This window comes from Pipistrellus hanaki, assembly GCF_964339955.1.
Source record: "Pipistrellus hanaki genome assembly, chromosome: 15".
In the NCBI taxonomy this organism is placed as follows: domain Eukaryota; kingdom Metazoa; phylum Chordata; class Mammalia; order Chiroptera; family Vespertilionidae; genus Pipistrellus; species Pipistrellus hanaki.
In genome coordinates this window covers 46,506,357-46,532,255 of record NC_140517.1, presented here as the reverse complement: position 1 = coordinate 46,532,255, position 25,899 = coordinate 46,506,357, and the positions used below count along the sequence as shown (strand labels likewise).

The 25,899-nt window shown below is 54.7% G+C and overlaps 3 protein-coding genes across 4 annotated transcripts in view; 2 read left to right on the top strand and 1 right to left on the bottom strand.

Moving 5' to 3' along the window:
- Window positions 1–122: 122 nt before the first annotated feature.
- On the bottom strand, window positions 123–5,307 carry ATF5 (activating transcription factor 5). Its single transcript, XM_084906207.1, has 3 exons — window positions 5,169–5,307; window positions 2,866–3,162; window positions 123–1,916 (listed from the first exon to the last, which is right to left on the bottom strand). The coding sequence occupies exons 2-3, from the start codon at window positions 3,041–3,043 to the stop codon at window positions 1,219–1,221; spliced, it is 876 nt and encodes a 291-aa protein (XP_084762333.1). The 5' UTR covers window positions 3,044–3,162; window positions 5,169–5,307; the 3' UTR covers window positions 123–1,218.
- Window positions 5,108–25,899, top strand: NUP62 (nucleoporin 62). 2 transcript variants are annotated; one of them, XM_084906047.1, is made up of 2 exons: window positions 5,108–5,243; window positions 22,975–25,899. In XM_084906047.1, exon 2 carries the CDS (start codon window positions 23,052–23,054, stop codon window positions 24,606–24,608), a length of 1,557 nt encoding a protein of 518 aa, XP_084762173.1. In that variant the 5' UTR covers window positions 5,108–5,243; window positions 22,975–23,051; the 3' UTR covers window positions 24,609–25,899. The 2 variants fall into 2 exon arrangements, with proteins under 2 accessions (XP_084762173.1, XP_084762174.1); XM_084906048.1 differs by lacking the exon at window positions 5,108–5,243 and adding an exon at window positions 7,204–7,302.
- The window catches only part of IL4I1 (interleukin 4 induced 1), a 36,010-nt gene continuing 15,240 nt past the window's right edge, over window positions 5,130–25,899 (top strand). Inside the window, exon 1 of the mRNA XM_084906010.1 lies at window positions 5,130–5,243. The gene's annotated coding sequence lies outside the window, so the exon portion shown is untranslated. The remainder of the gene's footprint in view (window positions 5,244–25,899) is intronic.

Genomic DNA, 25,899 nt, shown 5'->3' with positions numbered 1-25,899 from the left:
CATGTATACACCCTGGACTGGGAATCGGGAATCGAACCATCGACCTTTTGGTGCACGCATGGTGACTCTACCCACTGAGCCAGGCTCTCTTTTTGTACATTTTTATTTGATTTTTTTAAAAGAGAGAAACATCGATTTGTTGCTCCACTTACTTAGGCATTCAGTGGTTGATTCTTGTGTGTATCCTGACCAAGGATCTAACAGAAACCTTGGGGTATTGGATAACACTAACCAACTGAGCTACCCAGCCAGGGCTGTTATTTCTTTTTCTTCCTCCTCCTCCTCTTCTTCTTCTTTTAAATAATATATTTTGACTTTTTTACGTAGAGGAAGGGAGAGGGATAGAGAGCCAGAAACATTGATGAGAGAGAATCATCGATCAGCTGCCTCCTGCACACCCTCCACTGGGGATGTGCCTGCAACCAAGGTACATGCCCTTGACCGGAATCGAACCCGGGACCCTTCAGTCCGCAGGCCGATGCTCCAACCACTGGGCCAAACCAGTCAGGGTCAGGGCTGTTATTTCTATTACCATCATTTTTGTCTGTGACCTGAGACTGTCCTCTCTCCAACTTTTCTCAAAGACCAGACACACAGACTGGAGGAAATTCTTCATTTTATTTGCCCCCCCACCCCCCCAGGGATCACTCCCTGCCCGCCCTCACCTAGACACAGCCCAGCCCCAACCATTTTCACAGAACACTGCGCCCTTCCCAGAGCTAAACGGACACCCAGCCACCAACTACGGCCACCCCAGCCCTGCCGCCTCCCCATCCGCCCCCACAGCCACTGGCGCTGAGCCGGCTCCCTGCATAAATGTCTTTCCCTGGGTCACCTGGCTTGCTTTTTTGTGCTTAATCACATGGGTGTCATTCTTAAAACCCTCCCTGACCTTGCCACAGAGGGCTCTCCTGTCTTCATCGGCACAGCTTCCCGGTCTCACCCCTGCGGGAGGATCCTGAGCTCCCCGGGGCCCCATCCCTCAGCTGTCACCTGGGAAGTGCTGACACTGACTAAGGCCAGATGTGCCATGGTTCTGGGGAGGGAAGAGGGAAGCAAAACCAGAAATGGACAAGGACACAAGGATAAAAGGAGAGAGAATGGGGCGGGAGGGATGAGAAGAGGCAAGAGGCAGAGGGATGAGAGAAGGACCCTCCCGCCTCAGCCCCAGAAACAGAGGTGAAGACCAGCGCCCCCTAGAGGCCAGAGCCTGCCCGTCTAGCTGCTGTGGGCCCTCTGGCTTCGCGCCTTGTACACCTCGATGAGCAGGTCCTTGACGTACTGGATCTCCCGCTCCACGGACTCGGCCCTCTCCCTCAGCTCGCGGTTCCGTGCCTCTAGCCCCTGGCACTCGCCCTCCAGCGCCTCCCCCTCTGCCCGCTTCCTCTGGCGGTACCTCAGGGCCGCCGACTTGTTCTGGTCTCTCTTCTTTTGCTTGCGGTCCCCTCGAGTGGTGGTGGCAGGATTGGGGTAGGGGGCCGGGCGAGAGGGGGGAGGAGGAGGAGGAGGAGGAGGAGGGAGCTCCTGTGCTGGGGGAAGGGGTGCCAACCCCGCATCCCCCTGCCCAGCCTCGTTGCGGCAGTACATGACCAGCAGGTCGAGGGTATCCAGGGCAGGGGGCTGGGGGAGGTCGAAGGTGGGCAGGGGGAGCGGAAGGGGGGGTGCTGGCGGTGGTGGCGGCGGCGGTGGTGGTGGCAGCGGCAGCTGTGGTGGTGGGGAGGACGGTGGAAGAAGTGGACCATCGAGGAAGAAGTCTTCCATCTGCTCCAGCTCCTTCTTGAGGAGGGAGGCCATGGCTTCCAGGTCAGGTGGGGGCGGGGAAGGCGGGGGGAGGGCACCGGAGGGGAAGGGGGGCTCCAAAGGGAGGAGGGCTGTGAAGTCAACCCGCTCAGTCATCCAGTCCGAGAAGCCATCACCTGGAGGAGTGGAGAAGGACAAGTTCCCTGAGTTCCGGGTCCTCCACCCAATGGGGTGCTCACTTATCTCTGCTCCATCCATCTCACCCACCGAGTTAATCCTCCAACGAGCTCCATCCGTCTACCAGCTGGTCAAGGAATCATCAAACCAGTCCACAAACCAACGGGTAAATCAAAATAACTAACTAATTAACTAACTAACGGACCAACCCATCAACTAAGTGAATCAGTCACTCAACTCTCCCAATCAGCCAACTGATGAGCCAGTCAACCAACCAATGATCCAAACAACAGAAGAGTCAACCAGCCATTTTGTAACCATCCCAGCATCCTCTTTACGGATTACCCTCTATCTGTGGTTTCTCTGATGTACTCTGCAGGTCGTCTTAAAAAAGCAAACGAGATAACTGTTTCATCTTCCATCCATTCATTACGGAAGACCCACCAGGTTCCAGGCACGTGGGGCACACGAATGAATGAAGCAATTCCTGCCTCAGGGCCTTTGCATATGCTGTTCTTTCCACCCGAAAAGCTCTTCGCTTGGGTCTTATCGTGGCTCATTCCTTCCCAGCCTTGAGGCTTTAGCCAAAATGTCACCTAATTGGCAAGGGTTTCCTGGCGACCCACTCTGAACTAGGTCCCCGGTGGCATTCTTTTTTTTTTAGCTCACTACTAAGCGTTTCCCACGTACCTCACAACCTCCTCATTTTATTCCTCTGGTCTATCTTCCCACTAGAGTGTGAGCTCTAAGAAGGCAGGGACCATGTCAGCCTTATTCCTAGTTACATCCCCAGCACTTAAAACAGTGTCTAATATATTACAGGCACTCAGTAATGACTTATCCAATTAATAAATAAATGAACTCTTCCTCCTCCTACTCTGTCTCCTCCACCCTCACCAGCCCCCTCCATCCCAGCTCACCCCACCTCCACTCCCCACCTGTCCTTACCTGTCAGGGGCTCTCCCCCCCCTGGAAGCCCGCCCTCCAGGGCTCCCCCAAGGACCTCATAGGGGCCCAGGGGGGCAGGGGCCAGGGGGAGTTTCCCATAGTCTACGAGCCAGCCCAGCCCGCTAGCTGGGAGCAGGGCCCTGTCCAGCTCCAGCCCCAGTGTCGCCAGGAGTGACATGGCTGCAGCACGGGCGCTGGGCACGGGTGGCGGTGAAGGAGGCTGCACCAGCAGCTGGGAGGAGGCTCTGCAGGCTGCTCAGCTGGGCGAAGACAGGCACCACGGCGAAAGTGGAGGACCTACACGTGCGACAAAAGTGGGTGGGGGTCATAGGTCAGCTTCACTCACAGGGAAACCAAGCCACACCCCATGGCCCCCGGGGTCCTCCCTCCCGCTTCCAACTGGGATTGGGGCTACACATTGCCCTCTCAGCATCCTAAATCTGCCCCTTCCCCAAATCCCTGAGCCCTACTGTAGTATCATAAATCAACGGGCGAGATTTAATGAGCCAATTAATCAGGAGACGTTTATTTCTCGAGGCCCAGAGGGAGGCGACTCTTCCAAATCTCTGAGCAACACATACAGGAAGTCTCCCGTATTTATATTTTCGAGCCTCTTTGTTTGCAGGGATTACAAAGGGCTCTGTGTGAGTTAATTGTTACAGGCAGGTGTAACCTTGAATACATAATGAGTTAGCACGTGGCGGCGTAAGAATATGGGAATTATTATCAGTATTAGTCCATATTAGTCTGTTACATTGGATGGCTAGTTTGCAAGGTCAGACAGTTACGTTTATCTTTTTCTATTATTTGAACTAAAAACAAAGTCATTTCATAGAATAAGAGACAGTCTTAAAGTGACAGAGTTGACAATGGCAGAGTTTAGAGGACTAGGGACTATCTAACAATAGTAGAGAATTTCAAACAGCAGTTTTATTTTTTTTAAATATATTTTATTGATTTTTTACAGAGAAGGAGAGAGATAGAGTTAGAAACATTGGCTCAAACAGCAGTTGTATACAAGACGGAGGTTACTATGCTTCACTACCACTCCTGTCTTCAAAATCCCAAGACCCAGTCCTTCCAATACAGAAATCTAACGGTCTCCCAGGGGAATTTCCTTTAGCCACTCCCACGCACACCATAATATTCCACCTTAAAAGAACTCAATGGGGGGAGGGGGACAGGTGAAGGCATATGCTGGGGGGTAGGGGAGGCTGGGGGGAGGTCAAGGATGAATAAAGGAGACATGTGTACTATTTGTAATGCTTAAGAATTTTTTTAAAACCAAAAAACCTCAATCCCAGGGGAATTTTCTTCCAGTCACATTCCTCCTTCTCAAACATTTCTTTTAGGCCCCACTCTCTCCCTAGGTTCCATCCCAAATCAATTCCCAGGGGAATTCCCCGGTTCCCTACCCTTACCCCCCTCAATATTATCCATTCGCATCCCATCCTTCCCTTTTAGAACTTTGCAGCGACCTCCATTGTCCCTCTAAGTCCCGCCCCTGTTTATCTTAGCCCCGCCCCTCCCCGATGGTTCCCCAGAGGCCTCGCCTCTTCCTCCAATCGGAACCCCAACCCTCTTCCCCACGTTCGCTTAGCCCCGCCCCTCACAATGGCTCCCGTAAGCCCCTCCCTTCGCGACGGCCGTGACCCTAGCTCCACCCCATTCGTAACGGGTTGTCTCCAAGCCCCGTTTTCCACCCAAGTGAACCCAGCTCCCGCCCCAGCAGATGCCTGAATAAAAAAGAGGGCAGCCGTGCTGTACAACTAAGCAACGTGGAGCAGGGAAGGCGGAGGGGACCGGCGAACAGCCTCCACACACACACACCCCCCGCCATGCGTCCACACTAGGCGCTCTCGCCGAACGCCAAAGCGCATGCGCCGCCCCTGAAACCGCCCCGAGGCTCTTCCGCCCTCCTGGGGGCTAGTGCGCATGCGCAGCTGCTTACTGCCGGCCCTTCGCGCAGAAATACGGGTTCTGGTGCGCTAGTGCGCATGAGCATCGGCGCGCGGACAAACAAGTAAAACCCTCTCTGGGGGCTAGTACGCCGGCGTAACCGCACGTGGGCCGTCTTTAAACGCCAACATTCTCTGTAAGAACCCCCGCCCACCTTCTCCACCATTGGGCCGAGTGCGCATGCTCGGCAGCGCGCCGACGCGCGAGTTCCCTCTTCTGCGCCTGCGCGACCGTGATCCCTCACGCTCGCCTCCCCCCTCCCTTCTCCGGCCTAGTCGTGAAGGCCGCGAGCTTCGAAAGGGCGGGAAAGGCAGTTGGAGCAGGAGGGACGAGCGGTTACTCACTCCATGGCTGCGGAAAAGAGAGGCGGCAGCGGCCTCGGCTGAAGAGAGAAGGCGGGAGCGGCGAGCGCAGGCGCGGTAAGCGTGGAGGCGGGCCGGGGGCACGGAGGGGTCGCGGCTACAGAGCCATGGCGGGGCTACGCGGGCGGAGACGGTGTCGCGGCAGCGCGGGGAGAGATGGTGATCTGACGTGACCTGAGGATGGGGAATGAGGCGGCCCCGGGGACCAGGGACAGATATACCGGGGGCGGCGCAGCACGCGGCACGCCAGATCCTTCCGCGCCCCGCCCCGGCGGGGCCCCAACCGGCGGCGGCGGGCGCGCCTGGCCCCCTCCTCTCGGGGCTCCGGCCCCATCCTCCTCTGGACCCCAAGAGTTCGGCCGTCTCCTTTCTCCGGCCTAGGATCCAACTCAACTCCCTTTTTCTTCCGACCCCGAGGGTGCTGGCCCTCCTTTCCCCGTGGCTCTGAGGTCCGGCCCCTTCCCTCTGCGAGTCCGGTCTTCTGCTCTCTCGGACCCAGCCGCCTGGTTTCCTCCCCCCTGAGACCAGCACCGGCTCATTTGTGGTTTACTTCCCTTTGCTCCACGGGTTTCCGGCCCGCCACATGCTGGTGTCTTCATGCCCCGACTTACGTCTCACCCCGAGGACCCTTTTGGGGGGTTGGCCTTGGGAAAATAACTGAAACCCTCGGGCCTCCAATAGGTGGGGAACTGCCTGTAAAATGAGAATAAGCAACTGTCCCCGAGGCGGTGGTTTGTGAGAGTCAAATAAGTTGATGCTGGGGGAGCCCCACGCACAGAGCCCCGCTCATACATGTCTGTTCGACATGTGTGTTTTTTTAAAAATATATTTTATTGATTTTTTACAGAGAGGAAGGGAGAGAGCTAGAGAGCTAGAAACATCGATGAGAGAGAGTCATCGACCAGCTGCCTCTTGCACACCCCCTACTGGGGATATGCCCGCAACCAAGGTACATGCCCTTGACCGGAATCGAACCCGGGTCCCTTCAGTCCCCAAGCCAACGCTCTATCCATTGAGCCAAACCGGTCTCGGCTGTTCGACGTTTCTTGTTATCAATGGGAACTCGGCCCCCCACTCTCACCCTACCCCCACCGCTGTAAGAACCCCAGACACTTGTTAATCCTTACCCAAGGATATTCTTTCCCATTGATTTTTAGAGAGAGTGGGAGGGGGAAGAGAGAGAGAGAGAGAAACATCAATGTGAGATAGACACATGGACTGATTGCCTCCCACCTCAGTCCCAACCTGGGCTGGGAATCAAGCCTAGGACCCTTCGGTGCTGGACCAACATTCTACCCACTGAGCCACACAGGCCAGGCAGGGCAAGAGCCTCAGGCACTTGACTAACCAACGCCTGCTAATAGGCCCTCTTCTTCTTCTTCTTCTTCTTCTTCTTCTTCTTCTTCTTCTTCTTTTTTTTTTTTTTAAATATATATTTTATTGAGGTTCTACAGAGAGGGATAGAAGGTAGAAACATTGATGAGAGAGAAACATAGACCAGCTGCCTCTTGCACACCCCACACTGGGGATGTGCCCGCAACCAAGGTACATGCCCTTGATTGGAATCGAACCCGGGACCTTTCAGGCCGCAGGCCCATGCCCTATCCACTGAGCCACACCGGTTGCAGCTAATAGGCCCTTCTTGTGTGTTAGCCAGTTTAAGGTGGCAGTTTTCCCCCATCCCACCGTCACCCGTTCCAAATGTTGGGTGTTCAGCCCCATCCTGACCCAGGGATGAGGGAATCGGGCAGTATTGCCCCCACTTCCCCTTTTCACCATCCACTGCCCACCCTCCTTAGCCCTGTCCCCAGCACTGCTCTTGGGTCAGTTGGTTCGTTGTTCTGCCCGAGGGCCCCCCTTCTGAGCTGTCCCCCACTGGCTTAGTCTCACAGCCCTGCCAAAACGGGGGGATCTGTGCCTCCATTTGTAACGGGAGCGTCCTCGCCGCCCCTTCCCCGTGCGCTGGGCCCTCCGCCATCCAATGGATGTTGGTCTTCCCTCTGCGGCAGAAACTTCTCCTTCCCGCCCTGCGTCTGTCCCCGTCAGGACATCACACCTGGAGTTCAGCCTTCATCACTTCTACGGCAGTGCGGGACTGAATCAGAAATCCAGAGCGGTGAGGTGGGGCGACCCTAATCCTGAGAGTTATGTGGGGAATAAAGATATGCAGGCTTGCCGAAACCGGTTTGGCTCAGTGGATAGAGCGTCGGCTTAGGGACTGAAGGGTCCCGGGTTCGATTCTGGTCAAGGGCATGTACCTTGGTTGCGGGCACATCTCCAGTAGGGGGTGTGCAAGAGGCAGCTGATCGATGATTTCTCTCTCATCGATGTTTCTGGCTCTCTATCTCTCTCCCTTCCTCTCTGTAAAAAATCAATAAAATATATTTAAAAAAAAAAAAAAGATATGCTGGTTCCCAGGCCCCTTCTCTGAACATTCAGGATGCCCTTGGGCTCTGACCACTTTCCCGTAGAGCACTCCCTGCCCCTCCCCCTCTGCCACTGTTTGAGCACTTGCTCCATATTTCCTTGAGTCGGTAGAGGCTGCACTGGTGTGTAGATATCACTGAGCAGCAGTTAAGATCACAGACCTGGGACAGGTTGTTCGGGTTCGAACTTGGTTGCACCCCACTTACTAGCTGTGTGACACTGGGATTCCCCTTACTTCCCAGGTCTTAGATTCCTCCTGGCTTAAGGCGGGAGCCTGGGGTGGGGGCATTAATAGTATCTTAGACTGGTGACTGACACACGGGCTGGTATTATTATTATTATTATTATTATTATTATTATTATTATTGGCGTGGGGATGTTTTCTCTTCATTGCTAAGCAGTTAGGGCCTTAAAACTATGACTGGTGCCCTGGCCGGTGTGGCTCGTTGGAAAGTGTCAGCCTAGGCACTGAAGGGTCTTGGGTTCAATTCTCAGGTAATGTCACATACCTGTGAGGCAGGTTCCATCCCTGGATCCCCATTGGGCTGCATGCAGGGAGCAACCAATCAGTGTGTCTCTCTCAGCGGATCTTCTCTCCCTCTCTCTGTCTCTCTCTCTCTCTGTCTCTCTCTCTCTCTCTCTCTCTCTCTCTCTCTCACACACACACACACACACACACACACACACACACACCTGTATGCTTCTGAGAGCTTCTAGGTTATGCGAGAGGTTTTGTTGTGTTTTTGTTGTTGTTTTTACTTTTTATTTGGAAATGACTTTAGGTTTAGAGAAAAGTCACAAAAATGATAGTACAACCCTAGCCGGCTTGGCTCAGTGGGTAGAGCCCATGGATTAAAGGGTCCCAGGTTCAATCCCCAGCCCTGGTTAAAGACTGGATGTGGCCAAAACCGGTTTGGCTCAATGGATAGAGTGTCAGTCTGCGGACTGAAAGGTCCCGGGTTTGATTCCGGTCAAGGGCACGTACCTTGGTTGCGGGCAAATCCCCAGTGGAGGGTGTGTAAGAGGCAGCTGGTCGATGTTTCTCTCTCATCGATGTTTCTAACTCTATCCCTCTCAATTCCTCTCTGTGTAAAATCAATAAAAATATATTAAAAAAAAAAAAAAAAGACTGGATGTGTTTCTCTCACATTCACGTTTCTCTCTGTGTGTGTCTCTCCTGCTCCCTTCCACTTTCTCTAAAAATCAATGGCAAAATAGCCTCTGATAAGGATTAGCAAAAATTAAAAAATTAAATTTAAATTTAAAAGATAATACAGAGTTTTCACATACCCCTCACCTAATGTCCCCCATTGTTGCCATTGATAGACTTCTATTAGCTAAACTTCACCTTTATGCCGACTTCACTGGTTGTTCCCTAATACCCTTTTGTTGTCCCAGGATCCCTTCCAAGATGCCCTATGACATTTAGTCATCAAGTCCTTAGCCGTCTCTGGTCTGTGGCAGTTTCTCTATTTGTCTTTCATGACCAGTGCCAATTGGGTATTCTGTGGAAAGTCCTTCAGTTTGGTTTTGTCTCAGAAATTGGGATTGTGGATTTTTGAGAGGATGGTCAGATAGAATTTTTTTAAAAATATATTTTTTATTGATTTTAGAGAGGAAGGGAGAGGGAGAGAGAAATAGAAACATCAATAATGAGAGAGAGTCATTGATCGGCTGCCTCCTGCACACACACACACCCACTGGGATTCGAGCCCACACCCTGCATGTGCCCTTGACCGGAATTGAACCTGGGACCCTTCAGTCCACAGGCCGATGCTTTATCCAGAGCCAAACCGGCTAGGGCTAGGGTGTTTTTTAATAACTGGACATGAACTTGCTCTGTCTGGGAATCACATTGCTGGCTGTGTGCAGTGTATGCTGACGGAGAAAACATTGGGGCAGGGACCCTGGTGCCTTTTCTCTCTGTAGCTGTTGGATCCCAACCAGTTCAACCCTGGTGCCGACTGCCCCCGCCAAGACTTGACAGTCATGCTGAGTGGGTGCTCACACTTAGCTGCCTAGCCCTTCCAAGCATGCTCTGATTTATGTGCAGAGGTCATTAGTGGCTGCCTGTGAACCCAGGTCTTGGCACCCTGAGCCTGCTTTTGTGCCCATTCGTGACCGGACCGGTAGCCCCTCCAGGATTCAGAAGCCTCAGTCTCCCCAGCTTTGAAGAGTCCTCCAGGGTCCAGGCGCCCCAGCCCTTTTTTCTCGAGCTGGGGCTGGGAGCACAGGTGGGGCTGTGGGGGATTCTTTTTCCGTTCGGAAGGACCAGATGTGTGGAGTGAGGTGACAGTTGCAGGCAGGTTGCATCATCCTGGCTCTTTGGAGGGATTCTCTGGGGGCCTCAGGCCACCTGGCAACCAGCTCCTGATTAGCGGAGCCCTGGATCGGCGAGAGGCACCGCACAGCAGGGAGGGTGGTGGAGGGGAGGGAAAGCAGCCACCTGTGCAGAACCCAGAGAATCTGAGGCGCAAGGGCGAGGGGAGCCTCAGATCACTGTCTGGCCGAGGGCAAGCTGAGGCCCAGGCGGTGAGAGGGATTATACAGTCACACTGCTGGTGAGAGCCCAGGCCTCCCAACACTTCCCAGCTCCCAGGGCTCTGTAATCTGTCTGCTCCTCTCAGATCTGACCCCAGGACAGGGCATGGCCTGCTGGGAGGCCACCAAGCCTGGCCCTTCGCCTCTAGTTCGCTGCTGCTCAGTTGCCGGATTCTAATGACTCTGACTTGCCTCTCCCTATCTCCCCTGCCCTAGGGGAGGCCCTCCTCACCCGTACTAGTGCGGCAGCCCTCACTGGTTTCCCAGTTCAGGAGACAGCCTGGCATGATGGAAAGGGCACCCAGTTGGCAATCAGAGGGACCCGGGTTCCAATCCTGAGCCTCTGCTACCTTCTACAAAGTGGGTCAGAACGAGGGCTCTGGAGCCAGCCTGCTGGGTTCACATCTCAGTGCCAACCTCCGTGACCCTCAGCAAGTGGCATCTTCTCCCTGTGACACGGTCTCATCCATAACGTGGGGTAAGAGGACCCACCTCTTAGGGTGGCTGTAAGGAAATAGATAAATGTGTGTGAGGTTGCTAGAATGGGACCTGCCTAGTTAGGAACATTAGTTATTTCTCCCTAAGGATTGGGTGAAATGATGTAGGTAAAACCAGCAGCACTTAATAATTCAAGGATCTCTGCATGTTTGTTTCTCCTCCTGTCCCCGTCACACTTTGTTCTGCTTTCATAGCTGCCTCACAGACACTGTGTATGTGACTGTTTCCCTGAGCGCTTAGAAGCCCTGTGCTGCTGCCTCAGTACGCATCGGTTCACTTGGGGAGGGTTTTTTTTTTTTTACTGATTTTTTTTTAATATATGTATTTTATTGATTTTTTACAGAGAGGAAGGGAGAGGGACAGAGAGTGAGAAGCATTGATGAGAGAGAAACATCGACAGCTGCCTCCTGCACACCCCCTACTGGGGATGTGCCCACAACCAATGTACATGCCCTTGACCGGAATCGAACCTGGGACCTTTCAGTCCGCAGACCGACACTCTAACCACTGAGCCAAACTGGTTTCGGCATTTTTACTGATTTTTGAGAGAGAAACATCGATATGAGAGAACATCCATCAGTGGCCTCCCATGTGCACCCCAACCGGGAATCGAACCCACAAACGTTTTGGTGTATGCTATGACACTCCAACCAACAGAACCACGCAGCCGGGGCGGCTTCAGTTCACTTTTAAGTGAGCTGCTCATGCACAGAGCTGGGGAATCAATACTGTTGTCCCTGAAGAGGCACTAGGGCAGGTAACTAGGCCACGGGGGCAGAGTTGGCGGTGGGCGTCCTGGCAAACAGGGCAGGAAGGCCAAGGCCAGGTCACCAGGGGAAAGGGCAGCTCGGGGCACAGCTCTGCCACGTGGCCTGTGGGCTCAGAGTCCTCGAGCCCCTTCCCGGCCCCTCACTCCTGCTTCTCCTTCCCTTCCTGGGCAGAGTAGCCAAGCTCTGAGAACCCAGTTAGGCCCTGCACCGCGCCCTGTGTCCCCGTCCGTGATCTTCTGTATTAGTTTCTGTGCTCATTGTTCTAGGAAATTGCCACAAACTGCTGTGGCTTAAATCAACACACACTTAGTTCCTCTGAGTCCCAGGGACCGAAAGTATAAAATGGCCGGCGGGGCTGTGTTCCTTCTAGAGGCTCCAAGGGAGAACCCGTTCCTGGCCTTTCCCAGCTGCGAGGGGCCACCTGCATTTCCTGGCTCCTCGCAGCTTCTTCTCACCCCTCCAGCCTCTGCTTCCATCCTCCTGGTTTGTCACTGATCTTGCCCTTGTAGAGGCCCCTGTGATTGCCTAGGGCAAACCCCAGCTCTCAAGCCACATGTGACCGACACACCCACTTCTAGCGCCACTGCTTCCAAATAGACTCGCCCAGACCGAAAAACCGACTTCTGCACATGGGCCACAAAGTTTCAGCCGCATTGTACATGTGTGCTCACACATGATATTTTGTGGAAGAGCCGCACTCAAGGGGCCAAAGAGCTGCATGTGTCTCGCGAGCCGCGGTTTGCCGACCACTGACCTGGGGCCACGCAGGTCATCCAGGATGTCTCCATCACGAGATCCTTGTCTTAGTCCCAGCAGCAGAGTGCCTTTTGCCACGGGAGGTCACTTATTCACAGGATCTGGGGGTTCTGGTGTGAACATCTTTGGGGGCCATTATCCAGCCTACCACACCTCCCCTCTGGGAGCCTCAGTTTCCTCATGTGGAAGATACAGACTAGGGCCAGCACCGGGGTGCGCCCTCCCTCACATGCCCACAGGGACTGTAGGGAAAGTGCAGCTGAAGGTGATGACAGCATAGTGTCCTGGAGCGTGCGACTTGCTGCTCTTTGGCCTCCAGCAGGATACCGAGCCCCCTGTTGCTGTCGCCTTATCAGTGAAGGGGGGTCAGCAGGGATGATATGTGAAAAGGCCCAGAATGGCGCCGGCTCAGTAGGCGGGCCGTCCGCACACACCCGCAGGCCCTGTGGCGGGCAGCCAGCGAAGCCCTGGACCGCCCACACGGAGCAGGTGCTGCTCGGGGCGGCTCATTGTGCTGGGCAGCAATGCCAGCCTCCTGGTGAGGCACTTCTGATTTCACAGGAGCTGGAAAGCCAGATTTTTCTGCAAGATCCAAGTTTTAAAAGGTTGGCAAGTGATTCAGAGAAACGCCAACAAGCCACAGCGTGGATGGGCTCAGGCTGTGGGCCCTCCCTGACCCTTGTGTTCAGGGGTTTCCCGCGCCCCAGGCCTAGCAGAGAGCAGAGGAACCGAGTCCTTCCAGTCCTGGGTCTCAGCCCAGACCCACAGTCCGGAGGGCATGTTTGGGGAGCAGGGAAGGAGCCCTCTGGAGAAATGTCCTGGGGGTCAGTGCCTGCTAAAGGGGGGTGTCTGTACCCCGCCTGTTCCAGGGGCCGCCAGGAGCACAGGGTTGAACACTTTGAGTCTCCTGTGCCTTGTAGCCAGGAAGGCTGCCCATCTGGGATCTGTGGTGGCTGAGGAAGGGCGTGTTAGGGTTTATGGGGGCTGGGCCGGGTTAGGTGGCTGGGAGGATGGGGAAGCAGGGCTTTGCTCTGGATCGGCGCTATCAGGAAGCAGGAAGTGTCCACCCCTGAGTATTGTGATCTTCTCCAGAGGGTACAGAAGCACTGTGGTTAGTTCAGAAGCAGCCATCAGCGCTGGGTCATTTCTGTGCTTCGAACAATGTTCATGCTTTTGTCTGTGTTGAGACGCGATTCCTGAGTGGTCTGGTTTTGTCTCGGTCCCTCACCATCAGCTGTGCTTGGCCATGGACGGACAGTTCTCATGGGGTCCCTTGTGCACAGAGGAAAGCGGCCGAGCCTGAACCCAGCCAGCACCCACTGGCACGGCCAGTCACCGTGGGAGCTGAGGGGCATGAGAGAGGTTGAGATGGAGGCAGGTAAACCTCGCAGGCAGGCACCCAGGGTCCCCAAGTGCCCCCTCCACAGGCATGGAGCACAGTGGGGGCAGTGGTCAGCAGAGATCTGCCCACACCCGCCCCGAGCGGGAACGGTTCCTGAGGGGTAGATAGGAAAGACCAGCTGGTGTCCTCCCTGTCGCTCCAAGCCAGAAGCTTGAGAAGGCAGACAGCCCTGGCCTGCATCCAGAATGAGACCTGAACTACCTGGGAGGTGGTGGAGGTGGTCCGGGTGTCGTTAGAGATTGGGACAGGGGTACCAGACATGGCACATGGTGTGTGAGAGAGTGTCACATTGGAGAGGCTCATGGGTCCCAGCTCAGCTCTGGGCAGTCCTAACTACCTGTGCACCTTGGGGCAAGTTACCTAAGTTCTCTCTCTGAACGTCACTTTGCTTAAAGCACTGCCAACAGGGCCCAGCACAGAAAGCGCTGGAACCTTAGCGTGTGGTTGATACCCAGGGCCAGGTAGAGGCTGTGTTTGCTTCTGTTCTCAGAATCAAAGCCACCCTGTCCCCACCTCTGGGGGCTTCACCTGGTTCCCAGAGAACCTGTCTCCATGGTAACTGTCTGCCACAACCCGGCCAGGACTTTTCCTCCCTCCCCCACTGACATCACTGCCTCTCCCCTGGGCCATTGGTGTTGATTATAGGAGAGCGGCTGGGAGGGGAGCGCATATGTGTGTGGTTCTGTCTGAGCAGGTGTGCTGTGCCTTAGCCTCTCTCCGGGGCTTTTTTTTTTTTTTTTTTTTTTTTTTTTAGAGAGAGAGAGAAACATCGATGTGTTGTTCTTTTTGTATATGCCCTGACCAGGGATTGAACCAAAAACTCCACCAGGCCCAAGATCTTGTCTTATTCATCCTGACTTTGACATGTATGTTGATGTTGGACAAGTTACTTAACTCTAAAAGGGAGAGACTAATGGTACCTCATGGTGGGAGGAGTGAGAGTTAAACCAATTAGCACATGAAAAGCACTTAAAATAGTACCTGGTAGAAGCCCAGCCAGCGTGGCTCAGTGGTTTAGTGTTGACCTTTGAACCAGGAATTCACTGTTCGATTCCCAGTCAAGTCGCATGCCCGGGTTGTGGGCTTAATCTCCAGTAGGGGGCGTGCAGGAATCAGCAGATCAATGATTCTTTCTCATTGATGCTTCTGTCTGTCTCTCCCTTTCCCTTTCTCTCTGAAATCAACGAGATATATATATATATATATATATATATATATATATATATATATATCCTAATATAAAGCAACCCTGGACCCACTTATTCCATTGATAAGCATTTAACTGTGAGGGTCAGCCACTAGTACAGACACTGGGATACAGCAGTGGAAACTCAAAAATCCTGCCTCTGGTGGAGCTGACTTCTGATGCAGAAACAGACAATAAACAAGACATTGAATTTCAGAGTGGTGGTTCTAGAATCTTCCTTCAAATCTACTCCTGTGGTTTTTAACTTTTCTGCGCATGTCTTACCTGATCTGTTATCCCTGTGGGGAAATTGCTGTTTGTCCCGCCACCTGAGCTCCTTTGGGTGCAATTCCAGGCCTCAGGAGCAGAGAGGAGAGTGTAATTGCTAATTAGATGTGACATGACTTCTTGGGGTGGAGATCATATTTTCAAGGGAGAGAAAAGGCGAAGGTGGAGTCCAAGAGCATTTAGGTAGCAGCTTGAGGCGCCTCGAGTAGCAGCAGGGTCTGTGCCTGGCCAGGCTCTCCCCCCGGAGAGCGTGCTTCCCCCTCTGTGCGAGCAGGAGCGGGCACCTGCTTAAAACGATTCCCGGGATCTAGTGAGTGAGAAAAGGAACAGTGCATCTAGCATGCAGCCTTTTGTGTACAAAAGGGGGAGAGTGTACACTGGGCGTTTGCTTAAAGGCATTGAAAATCTCTGGGAAAGAGACACAAGAAACGTAACTGCTTGTCTCCAGGGAAGAGAGCTGGTGACGGGGGGGACGACGGACACGACGGGGAGGATGGACACAGTGGGGTTCCCTGTTGTACCTTTTGAATGTAGAACCATATGGCAAACTGCCTCTTCACAAAAGGAATATAATTTTCATTTTAAAAATAGCCAAACCGGTTTGGCTCAGTGGATAGAGCATAGGCCGGCAGACTGAAAGGTCCCAGGTTCGATTCCGGTCAAGGGCATGTACATTGATTGCCGGCACACCCCTAACTACCTGTGCACCTTTGGGCAAGTTACTTAAGTTCTCTGAATGCCACTTTGCTTAAAGCACTGCCATCAGGGCCCAGCACAGAAAGCCCTGGAACCTTAGCGTGTGGTTGATACCCGGGGAGGTAGAGGCAGTAGGGGGTGTGCAAGAGGCAGCTGATCGAGGATTCTCTCTCATCGATGTTTCTAACTCTCTATCCCTCTCTCTCCCTCTCTGTAAAAAAATAAATAAATAGCCACCGCTGAGTCATTGGGTGGACTGTGAAATGGAACAGGTGGGGTGAAGCCTCCTTGCAGTTAGCTTGCAGGAACATTTAGGCATTTAAACAGTAAACACCCAAACGTGCAGCAAACCTGGAGGGATCCTGCCATGGGATCTGGCCTGGAGAAGACAGGTAGTATGACAGGCAGTGGGGCTTCCCACGGCCCCTCCCCCTGAGGAGCAGACAGACAGTCACATGCACCTCCTGTTTGTCTCCCCACGGGTCCCTAATACCTGACACAAGTCAGCTCGGCCTGGGAGGTTGATGGGTGCTGGTCCCAGGGAGGAGCAGGCGGAGGCAGTTCGGACTGGAGTCCCAGGTGGGCTTCTCCATCGCACCCTTCCCATGGAGCCATTGCTCTGAGGGTTCCGTGCTGCTGATGTGGCTTAGAAAACTGCTCTGCCTCTCTGGCTCTGTGCAGCTGCTGCCAGAGTTGGCCATGCCCACCAGGCAGGATGGATGTGTAAGAACTGGACACAAGAGTCCTGGCCACCATTTCCCAGCAGCCTGGGTGAGTCTTTTAAAACATAAATCAGCCCCAGCCTGTTTGGCTCAGTGGATAGTGTCAGCCTGTAGACTGAAGGGTCCCAGGTTCTATTCTGGTCAAGGGCACATTCCCGGGTCAGTCTCTGTCCCCAGTAGGAGGTGTAACGGAGGCAGCCAATCAATGATTGGCATCATTGATGTTTCTATCTCCCTCTCCCTCTCTGAAATCAATAAAAATATTTTTTAAAAAAAACATAAATCAGCACAGTCCTGTCCCGGCCTTTGTGTTGCCGTCTTGTGGCCTAGAATGGACACTGCCTTGGCTCAGATCTGGTCAGCAAGCCATTCCTTGCTTATCGCGTTAAATAGCTAATTCCATGGGGAAGTTCACACTGCAGTGCCTGTCCTTCCGGCACCGTGGTCGGCAGCTCCACCAGCTGGCCGAGGGCAGAATGCCAGGAGCTGAGCTCCAGGCACTTCCCAGAACTGCGTTAAGTTAACGTTTCCTGGGCTCAGGATCCTCAGACACGCGATAATAACATAGGCGCCTGACAGGGACCAGACATTTCCTCTTCACAAAGACCATATGATCCGAGCTCTGCCCCCCCTCCTTTTTTTAGGAGACTGAGGCAGGGGATGAGCCTAGAATCAGCTCCCAGGGCTAAGAGTAGAGAAGCAGGGACTCAGGCTGACTGACAGAAAAGAACAGGCAAAGGCCCTGCCCTCGGAGCGCACAGAAGCCCACAGGGCTTACTGATGACAGCGACTGGCAGACCCGGAGTCACAGTCCTGAGCCCCACCAAGGGCCCTCGGAATCAAGCCAGCGGGCAGCAGCTCCTGGGCCAGTGGATGAGCCTCATGGGGGACTCATGGAGCCATTGAGCGTCTGAGGGGAGCCAGTGGCGGGCAGCGGTGGGCTCAGGAAGGGAAACCGCATCATGGCTTTGTCTTCAGATGGACTGGCCAGGCAGACTGCCTGTGTGGCCAGGCCGCAGCCCCTTCCTCCCTCAGCCATCTGCCCAGACCCTCTCATTCCATCTAAGACTTTATTCTGCCCTGGCCGGTTGCTTAGTGTAGGTGTTTCTCAGTCTCCCCCCCACTCTCCTTCCTTTCACTCTCTCAGAGAGTGAGTAACGGAAAAAATATTCTCGGGTGAGGATTAAAAAAGCAATAACAAAAAGACTAAGTCTGCCATCTCCTCCTCCCCTGCCCCCGGCAGAACTTGAGGTCTTGACCTTGGAGAAGTCACGTTGTCTCTGAGCCTGTTCCCTGCTCAGGGTGCTGCTACCCGGTGCTCCTAGCCTGGTGCCCTGCATACGGGCTTGTGCCCCGGCCGGGAGCAAACCAGGGACCCTTTGGTGCATGGGACCACCCTCACCAACCAAGCCACAGAGGCCAGGGCCCCGAATCCTCCTTAGTCCTTTATTCCCTCTTGGTCCAAGGCTGGTGCCCTCCCATTTTTGTTCCCAAACCCGTTCCAGATACCGAAGGAGAGGGATTGGGATAGGGCGGGAGGGAAATCCCAGGACTCCGTGAGAATGGCACCTGCCCCTCAGCCATCCCGTCTGAGGACTTGGTCCGGCTCCCCTCCCTCTCTGCCTCAGCCTGCCTGGTTAATCCCCTCACCCAGTGCCGGTGCCCCCAGTTCCCTTTCGTGCTCTGCTTTCTCCTGTTCCTCGTGCACAGACCGCACGCACGATGGTGACTTATTTGAACAATTATTTTTCTGTCTGCTGGGCTGTAAGCTCCATGACAGCAGGGTCCCCTCTGTCTCGTTCACAGCCTCATTTCCAGGGCCTGTGCCCACCGAGCCTGTACATGGCCGGGGCTCCAAAGTAGTTGTTGAATGAATGAATGATCTGCCATAAAGGTTTTACTCTCTGTGATCTCACCTGGGGGGTCGGCCTTTCTCTCTCTGTGCTATGACTGCACAGAGGGGGCTGAGTAGATATTATAGTTAGGAGTTTAGTGACAAAGAACTAAAGATAGAGAAGGTGAGTGGGCCTGGGCGAAGCTGGAGGTGACAGCAGAGAGCCTGGTGCTCAGCAGTGTGCGTTGTGGGATCCCAGGGGGTCTTTCTGACTCCCTGGGCTGGAAGCCAAGTAGGTCTGGTTTGGGAAAAGCTTGGGCAGCAGGGGCCAGGCTCCGCCAATCTCCGCAGTGACCTCCAGGAAGTCCCTTCTCGAGGCCTCGGTTCACCCCGTGAACTACAGTGGCCAGGGCGGCGCTGCCCGGCCTGGGCACGTGCTCAGCGCACGCCCGCTCCTCTCGGGAAGGCCACTTCTCCAGTTTCTCTTCCTCCTGCTTTCCCCAGCGCCGTCAGCCTCTCTTAGGAAAGCTGGCCGCTGCGGTCAGGGGGAAGCCTGTGTCAGCTCCTAACAGTGAGTGTCAGCTGCCCTGGTGGGAAATTCCCAGAATCCTGGTTGTGGTTGGCTTTGTTAACTGGGACACACCCTGCAGACCATCATCACTTTATTTGATTTTGATGCAAACTTCTACATTTGTCAGGGTCCCCAAGACCACCCTCAGATTCGGTGATTCACCAGAAGGACTCGGAACTGAGCAAAGCTGTTAGGCTCATAGTTACAGTGAGTGGATAGAGAGAGAAATTGGCCAAGGGGCCTGACTGGTTTGGCTCAGTGGATAGAGCATCAGCCTGCGGACTGGAAGGTCCCAGGTTCGATTCCGGTCAAGGGCATCTACCTTGGTTGCGGGCACATCCCCAGTAGGAGGTGTGCAGGAGGCAGCTGATCGATGTTTCTAGCTCTCTATCCCTCTCCCTTCCTCTCTGTAAAAAAATCAATGATATATATATGTACACACACACACACACACATATGTAGATATAAAAACTTGAACTGGTACGTGGAGGTTATGGCAAAAATAAAGTGGATGTAAAGCCACAGGTTTTAATAAGTTTCTCTTAAAAAAAAAAAAAAATGGCCGAGGGAAAAGGCACCACAGGGCAGAATCCAGGAGACCAGGCACCAGCTTCCGTCATCTCTTCCAGTGGCGACACAGACAGCGCTTAACGCTCCCAGCAACGATGTGTGACCACACACACACACACACACACACACGATAAGCCTTGCTGTCCAGGCTATTTATTAAAAGTCTGTCACATTTTTTCACTCAGTGTCCAACCCCTCCAGAGGTCAAACTGACACTGTGTGGTCCAATGCCCATCTTAAAGACACCCTGTATCTGGCAGGACACACTACAGTAAGTATGTCAAACTCGCAGCCGCGGGCTGCATACCTTGTTTAAATAAATGAGGCTTACAGCCCAAATGAGACATGCCGCCCGCCGACCGAGAGCTTGGCATGCTTGCTCTAGGGCAGGGGTCGGCAAACTGCGGCTCGCGAGCCACATGCTGCTCTTTGGCCCCTTGAGTGTGGCTCGGTGTTAGAACCACTTCTTCAAAATTGACTCGCCTAGGCTGAAACCGACTTCTGCACATGGGCCGCGAAGTTTCAGTCGCACTGTACGTGCGCACCCACACGTATTTTGTGGAAGAGCCACACTCAAGAGGCCAAAGAGCCGTATGTGGCTCACACGTCACAGTTTGCCGACCACTGCTCTAAGGGCTTAGGAGTTCCCTCCCAGGAGCCCATCAAGGGCCAGTCCTTTGTTTGGAATGTGCAAGGTTTGGACAGCTCAGGCCTGCTGAGGAACCCTTCACTGCACACTCCCTCCCGCCACACCAACCACTTAGCGCCCAGAAGCACACCTGTTTCAGCCTGCTCTCACCAGCCCTTCCGCCCATCTTCTGGTTGGTCCCTCATCCTTCAACACTCAGCCTAGGTGTGTGCTTCCTGATCCTGGGCCAGAGAGCTTTGTCCCTGCTCCCACGGGTGACCCAGCCCTGTGTGCCCTGCCTGGAATCCTGGGATTGAAGCTGATGTTTGCCAGGTCTCTGGCTCCCCTGAAGTAACCCCTCTGGGCCTCACTGTCCGAGTCTGTACAGTGAACCTGCCCCAGACGGGCCTGTTTTCAGGAGAAAGTGAGCAATAAGGCATCTTAAACACACCGATAGGCTGGGTCAGTGAGCGTGGTTAGTAGATCCCTGGCAGCTGGGATGTTGGGAACAAATGGCATTTGATAAGTGGCAAACCATGAACCAGACACGCCCCTACAGATGTTTCTTCAGTTTTTTAATGGTATAAAAAGCCTTTGTATAAATGCTCTTCCGGGAGAATTTTAGCTGCAGTTTATTAATAGCTGAAGTTCTCCAGAACTGAGACGTGTGGGTGGCTGCTAACAAATGGCCGCGGTGCCCTGCAGGGACAGGTGCGCTCGCTCATGCGGAAGGTGGTGCCCGCGTGCGTGGCCCCAGGCGTCTGCCGTGGCCTCTGGAGAGTGAAGCGGCCTTTCTCTGAAGCCCCCGGAAGAGCTTTGTAAAAACGGCAAGGCCAGGATCCTGCCCCCAGAATGGCATCCACCATTAATCTGGCAGCATTGGGTTTTTTTAAAGAATATTTTAGCCGGGACCGGTTTGGCTCAATGGATAGAGCGTCGGCTTGGGGACTGAAAGGTCCCGGGTTCGATTCCGGTCAAGGGCATGTACCTTGGTTGCGGGCATATCCCCGGTGGGGGGTGTGCAGGAGGCGGCTGATCGATGACTCTCTCTCATCAATGTTTCTAACTCTGTATCTCTCTCCCTTCCTCTCTGTACAAAATCAATAAAATATATTTTTTTAAAAAAGAATATTTTTAAAAAATATATTTATTTATTTATTTATTTTTATTTTACAGAGAGGAAGGGAGAGAGATAGAGAGTTAAAAACATCGATGAGACAGAAACATCGATCAGTTGACTCCTGCACACCCCCCATTGGGGATGTGCCCACAGCCAAGGCACATGCCCTTGACCGGAATCGAACCCGGGACCCTTCAGTCTGCAGGCTGATGCTCTATCCACTGAGCCACACCGGTTTTGGCTGCCTTTTTTTTTTTTTAATTGAGAGAGAGAAAAGGGGGGTATTGATTGGTCGTTCCACTTGTCTATGCATTCGTTGTTGCTTCTTGTATGCGCCCTGACTGGGATGAAACCCACAGCCTTGGTGTAGCAGGAGGACGCTCTGACCAACTGAGCCACCCAGCCAGAGCCCGTGCGCCTGGTGAATGCTCCCAGGAGGGGCTGATGGGCAGCCTGTCGAGATCTGCTGAGCCTGAGCAGGGCCACCATAGCACGGCTGTGGAGGAGAGACCTGGCGAAAAATAGTGTTCTGGAGGAAGGCAGAGGGCGAGGTGGAAGTTGGGGTGAGGATTGACAAATTACTTTCATCTGAGCCTCTCTTCCCCCATCTGTGCCCTGTGGCCATCATCTCAGCCTCCTGGCAGGCTGATCGGGAAGCTAGCTGAGGGTCCGGCTGAGGGTGTCGGCAGCACAGGGCTGGGCACACAGCTGTCGGGCTGGGAAATCCCGTCTCTGCGTTGGAACGGGTGCTCTCGTCACGCAGCCAGAGGGCCCACTGAGCAGCGGCAGCTGGACCGCGAATTCATATTAAACCTGAGGTCAGCCACAGCCCACGTCTTCTTCATGAGAATTTCTTCACGCTGGGCGTTCACAGCCCCTGCTGCCGAGTTACCCCTTACTGACAGCCCTCCTTCCTCACGGCTCCAGAGGCTCCTGGGGTGGGCATGTGGGCAGGTGCCTGTGCCTGGCAGCAGTGGCCATTAGCGCCCTAACTAGTGCCCAGCCATCTGCCACCCTCAGCGCCCTAGCTGCTACCCCACTTTCCTGCTGCGGGAACTGAGCCTCAGAGAGCTTTGCTGTCCCTTGTTTGAGATTGGAGGCTGAGGAGTCACAAGATCATGCCACGCTTTTGTCAGACACTTTCTACTTCCCAACTGCATTAGTGTCTTTCTTTCTCTTTCTTTCTTTCTATTTATTTTTTATTTCATAGAGGAAGGAAGAGGGAGAGACAGAAACATCCATGATAAAAGAGAATCATTGATCAGCTGAAGGACTCCGCCTTCCAGCCCTCTGATCACGTGGGTTCCATGCCCACCCCTTAGTTAGCAGGTACATGCTATGTCCCAAACGGCAGGGATGAGCACGGATGGAGCCCTACCGTAGAGCTCAGCTTTCCAGGCCTGTTTCTTGAGGTCCAGAAGGCCACTCAAGGAGGCACGCTCTACCCACTTCCAGCCGGCAGCAGGGAACCCTGGGAGCAGGGCCTAAAGATTGGTGTGCTTCTGGTCCCGCTCGGGAGCGCAACCCGGCTGCCTCCTCGGGCCCCGAGGTCAGGTCAGGTGCCTGCTCTTGGACTCCTCCCCTGGCCGTGGGGCTCCCGCTCGAGCTGAGAACACGCGGGGCCGAGCACCTCTGCCAGCGCCGGCCCTCCGCCCGCCTTTCCGGCTGCCTTGGGGTCCGGTTAGGAAGAGGAGAGGGGCCTCTCCGAGCCGCGCCCAGGCCAGTGAGGTTGCCTTTCCTAAGCTGCCATCTGATCATGTCGCTTCCTCTGCTTTAAAGATCTCCCCAAGGGTGCGGACGACGCGGACGATCTGCTCTGGGAGCTGGAGTAGCTGCCGCCGCCGGAGCCTGGAGCCATGAGCGGGTTTAATTTTGGAGGCACTGGGGCCCCCACAGGCGGGTTCACGTTTGGCACCGCAAAGACGGCAACCACCACGCCGGCCACTGGGTTTTCTTTCTCCACGTCTAGCACTGGCGGGTTTACTTTCGGGGCTCCCTCCCAGCCCGCTGCGAGCACCCCTTCTACCAGCCTGTTCTCTCTCACTACCCAAACGCCAGCAACGCAGACCTCAGGATTCAGTTTTGGAACCACAACGCCTGCCACCGGAGGCACTGGCTTTTCCTTGGGGATCAGCACCCCAAAGCTGAGCTTGGGCAATGCAGCTGCCACCCCGGCCGCCGCGCAGCCCACTGGCTTCAGCCTCGGCAGCAGCACCCTCACCAACGCCATCTCCAGCGCCGTCACCTCCAGCCAGGCCACAGCACCCACCGGCTTTGTGTTCGGCTCCACCGCCACCTCTTCCGCTCCGTCCACCACACCCGGGGGCTTCTCCTTCACAGGTGGAAGCACGTCCCAGACTGGGGGGACCTCCGGTTTCAGCATCGGCTCCATGGCGAGTTCGGCCCAGCCCACGACACTTGCTGGGTTGGCCTTCACTCCAGCCACACCAGCAGCCACCGGAGCAGGAACCACACAGCCAGCTGCTCCCGCACCTGCTGCTGCCACCACCAGTGCTGGACCCACACTCTTCGCTTCACTGGCTACTGCTCCCGCCTCGTCTGCTGCCACCGGGCTGTCCCTTGGTGCCCCGGCAACCACAGCCGGGACTTCTGGGTCTGGAATGCTGGGCTTCAGCCTAAAGGTTCCTGGAGCAACTTCTACCGCATCCACAGCGACGTCCACCGCCACCACCACCACCAGCACCAGCAGCTTCTCCCTGAATCTCAAACCCCTGGCACCAGCCGGGATCCCCAGCAGTGCGCCCACTGCCTTAACGGCTCCGTCTGGCCCCGGCGCAGCCACCGGGGTGTCCACCAGCCCTGTGATGACCTATGCCCAGCTGGAGAGCCTGATCAACAAGTGGAGCCTGGAGCTGGAGGACCAGGAGCGGCACTTCCTGCAGCAGGCCACGCAGGTCAACGCCTGGGACCGCACGCTGATCGAGAACGGGGAGAAGATCACCGCCCTCCACCGCGAGGTGGAGAAGGTGAAGCTGGACCAGAAGAGGCTGGACCAAGAGCTCGACTTCATCCTGTCCCAGCAGAAGGAGCTGGAGGACCTGCTGAGCCCCCTGGAGGAGTCCGTCAAGGAGCAGAGCGGGTCCGTCTACCCGCAGCACGCCGACGAGGAGCGCGAGAAGACCTACAAGCTGGCCGAGAACATCGACGCCCAGCTGAAGCGCATGGCTCAGGACCTCAAGGACATCATCGAGCACCTGAACACGTCCGGGGGCCCCGCCGACACCAGCGACCCGCTGCAGCAGATCTGCAAGATCCTCAACGCGCACATGGACTCCCTGCAGTGGATCGACCAGAACTCGGCCCTGCTGCAGAGGAAGGTGGAGGAGGTGACCAAGGTGTGCGAGGGGCGGCGCAAGGAGCAGGAGCGCAGCTTCCGGATCACGTTCGACTGAGCCCGGCCGGCTGCAGGGCCCAGGCTCCCAGCGCGTTCACTGGGCGGGGGGCGCGGTTCCTGTCCAGCTTTTGTTTGCAATGAAATACTTGTTTGATTGTCTGTTTCTTTCAGACAGTTGTGCTGTCAAGAGAACTGTTTGTGGTTTGAGTTTTTGCATTTATAAGTAGAAGTATTCTGAGTGTTCTAGTCTTAGCAGCAGCCTAGTAGGTATGCTTTCTCTGTATGACTTTTGTTTACCCCAGACCCTTTTTTTTTTTTTTTAATATATTTTTATTGATTTTAGTGAGAGGAAGGGAGAGAAAGAGAGAAAGGAAGGAAAAAACGCCACACATTGATGTGAGAAGCATCGATCCGTTCCCTCCTGCACGTACTCCAACTGGGATCAAACCCGCAACCCCGGGTATGTGCCCTGACTAGGGATCAAACCTGAAACCTTTCAGTGCACATGACAACGCTCAACCAACTGAGCCACACCAGCCAGCGCCCAGACCCTTTCACCTCCTGCAGCCTTCCACCGCATCCTGCTCACTGCAGCCGAGCGCTGGAGAAGGGCCCGCCCCGAGAGCCGCTGCCTCCCAGCCCGGTTCCCGGGCAGCCTCCGCCCGCCGCGTAGCCATGGTGCCTGTGGAAAGTCTTCGTTCTCGGAGCAGCGGCCTGGTGGAAGCGGCACACGTGTGGAAGGTAGCACCTGTGCACAGTGACTTGTGACTGGAACAGGCCACGAGATAATGGATTTCACAGGAGGAGACAGGGCAGATAGACGAGGGACCTGAACAAGAGGTTGACAGAAGGGTCCGACTTGGGCCAGGGGGGCTCTCTGTGGCTTTCTGTTCTCTTAATGTTGGGCCACCCACAGCCGTGCCAGTGGCCTCCCACAGGCCCGCACCACAGTGAGCGTGCACAGAGCGTGCCACTCTGTGTTGTGCTGACTGTTCACTCTGTGCCTCCCAGTTAGATTGTGAGCCCCGTGGGCAGGGAGTGTTTCTTGTTCCCCTCTGTATCCCCAGCACAATCCCGTCATATTTATCAAATGAGCGAACAATAGAGATGAAACCGGCATAAAACGTTAGTCCATAAAACCCTGCTGAATCGGCAGAGGCAGCCACAGACCTGGTTCTGAACTCCCGGTGCCAAAGCAGCCCTGCCTGTCAGTGAGGTCCGGTCCAGAGGCAGAAGCCAGCCAGCTGCAGCCCAGTGTCTCCTGTCTTTCCACTCGCTGTTCTCTGAAACACCCAGGACTGTGTGTGCTTTCCTAAATAAAATAAAGTTTATTGTGGAACAAAAAATAA

What these genes read in the sequence shown, in the direction of transcription:
- NUP62 (XM_084906047.1), top strand. Translation starts at nt 23,052, where the DNA reads ATGAGCGGGTTTAATTTTGGAGGCACTGGGGCCCCCACAGGCGGGTTC.
- ATF5 (XM_084906207.1), bottom strand. Translation starts at nt 3,043, where the DNA reads ATGTCACTCCTGGCGACACTGGGGCTGGAGCTGGACAGGGCCCTGCTC. An exon ending in GGGGGGAGAGCCCCTGACAG is followed by an intron (nt 1,917 to 2,865) that starts GTAAGGACAGGT and finishes CCACTCCTCCAG; the next exon opens with GTGATGGCTTCTCGGACTGG.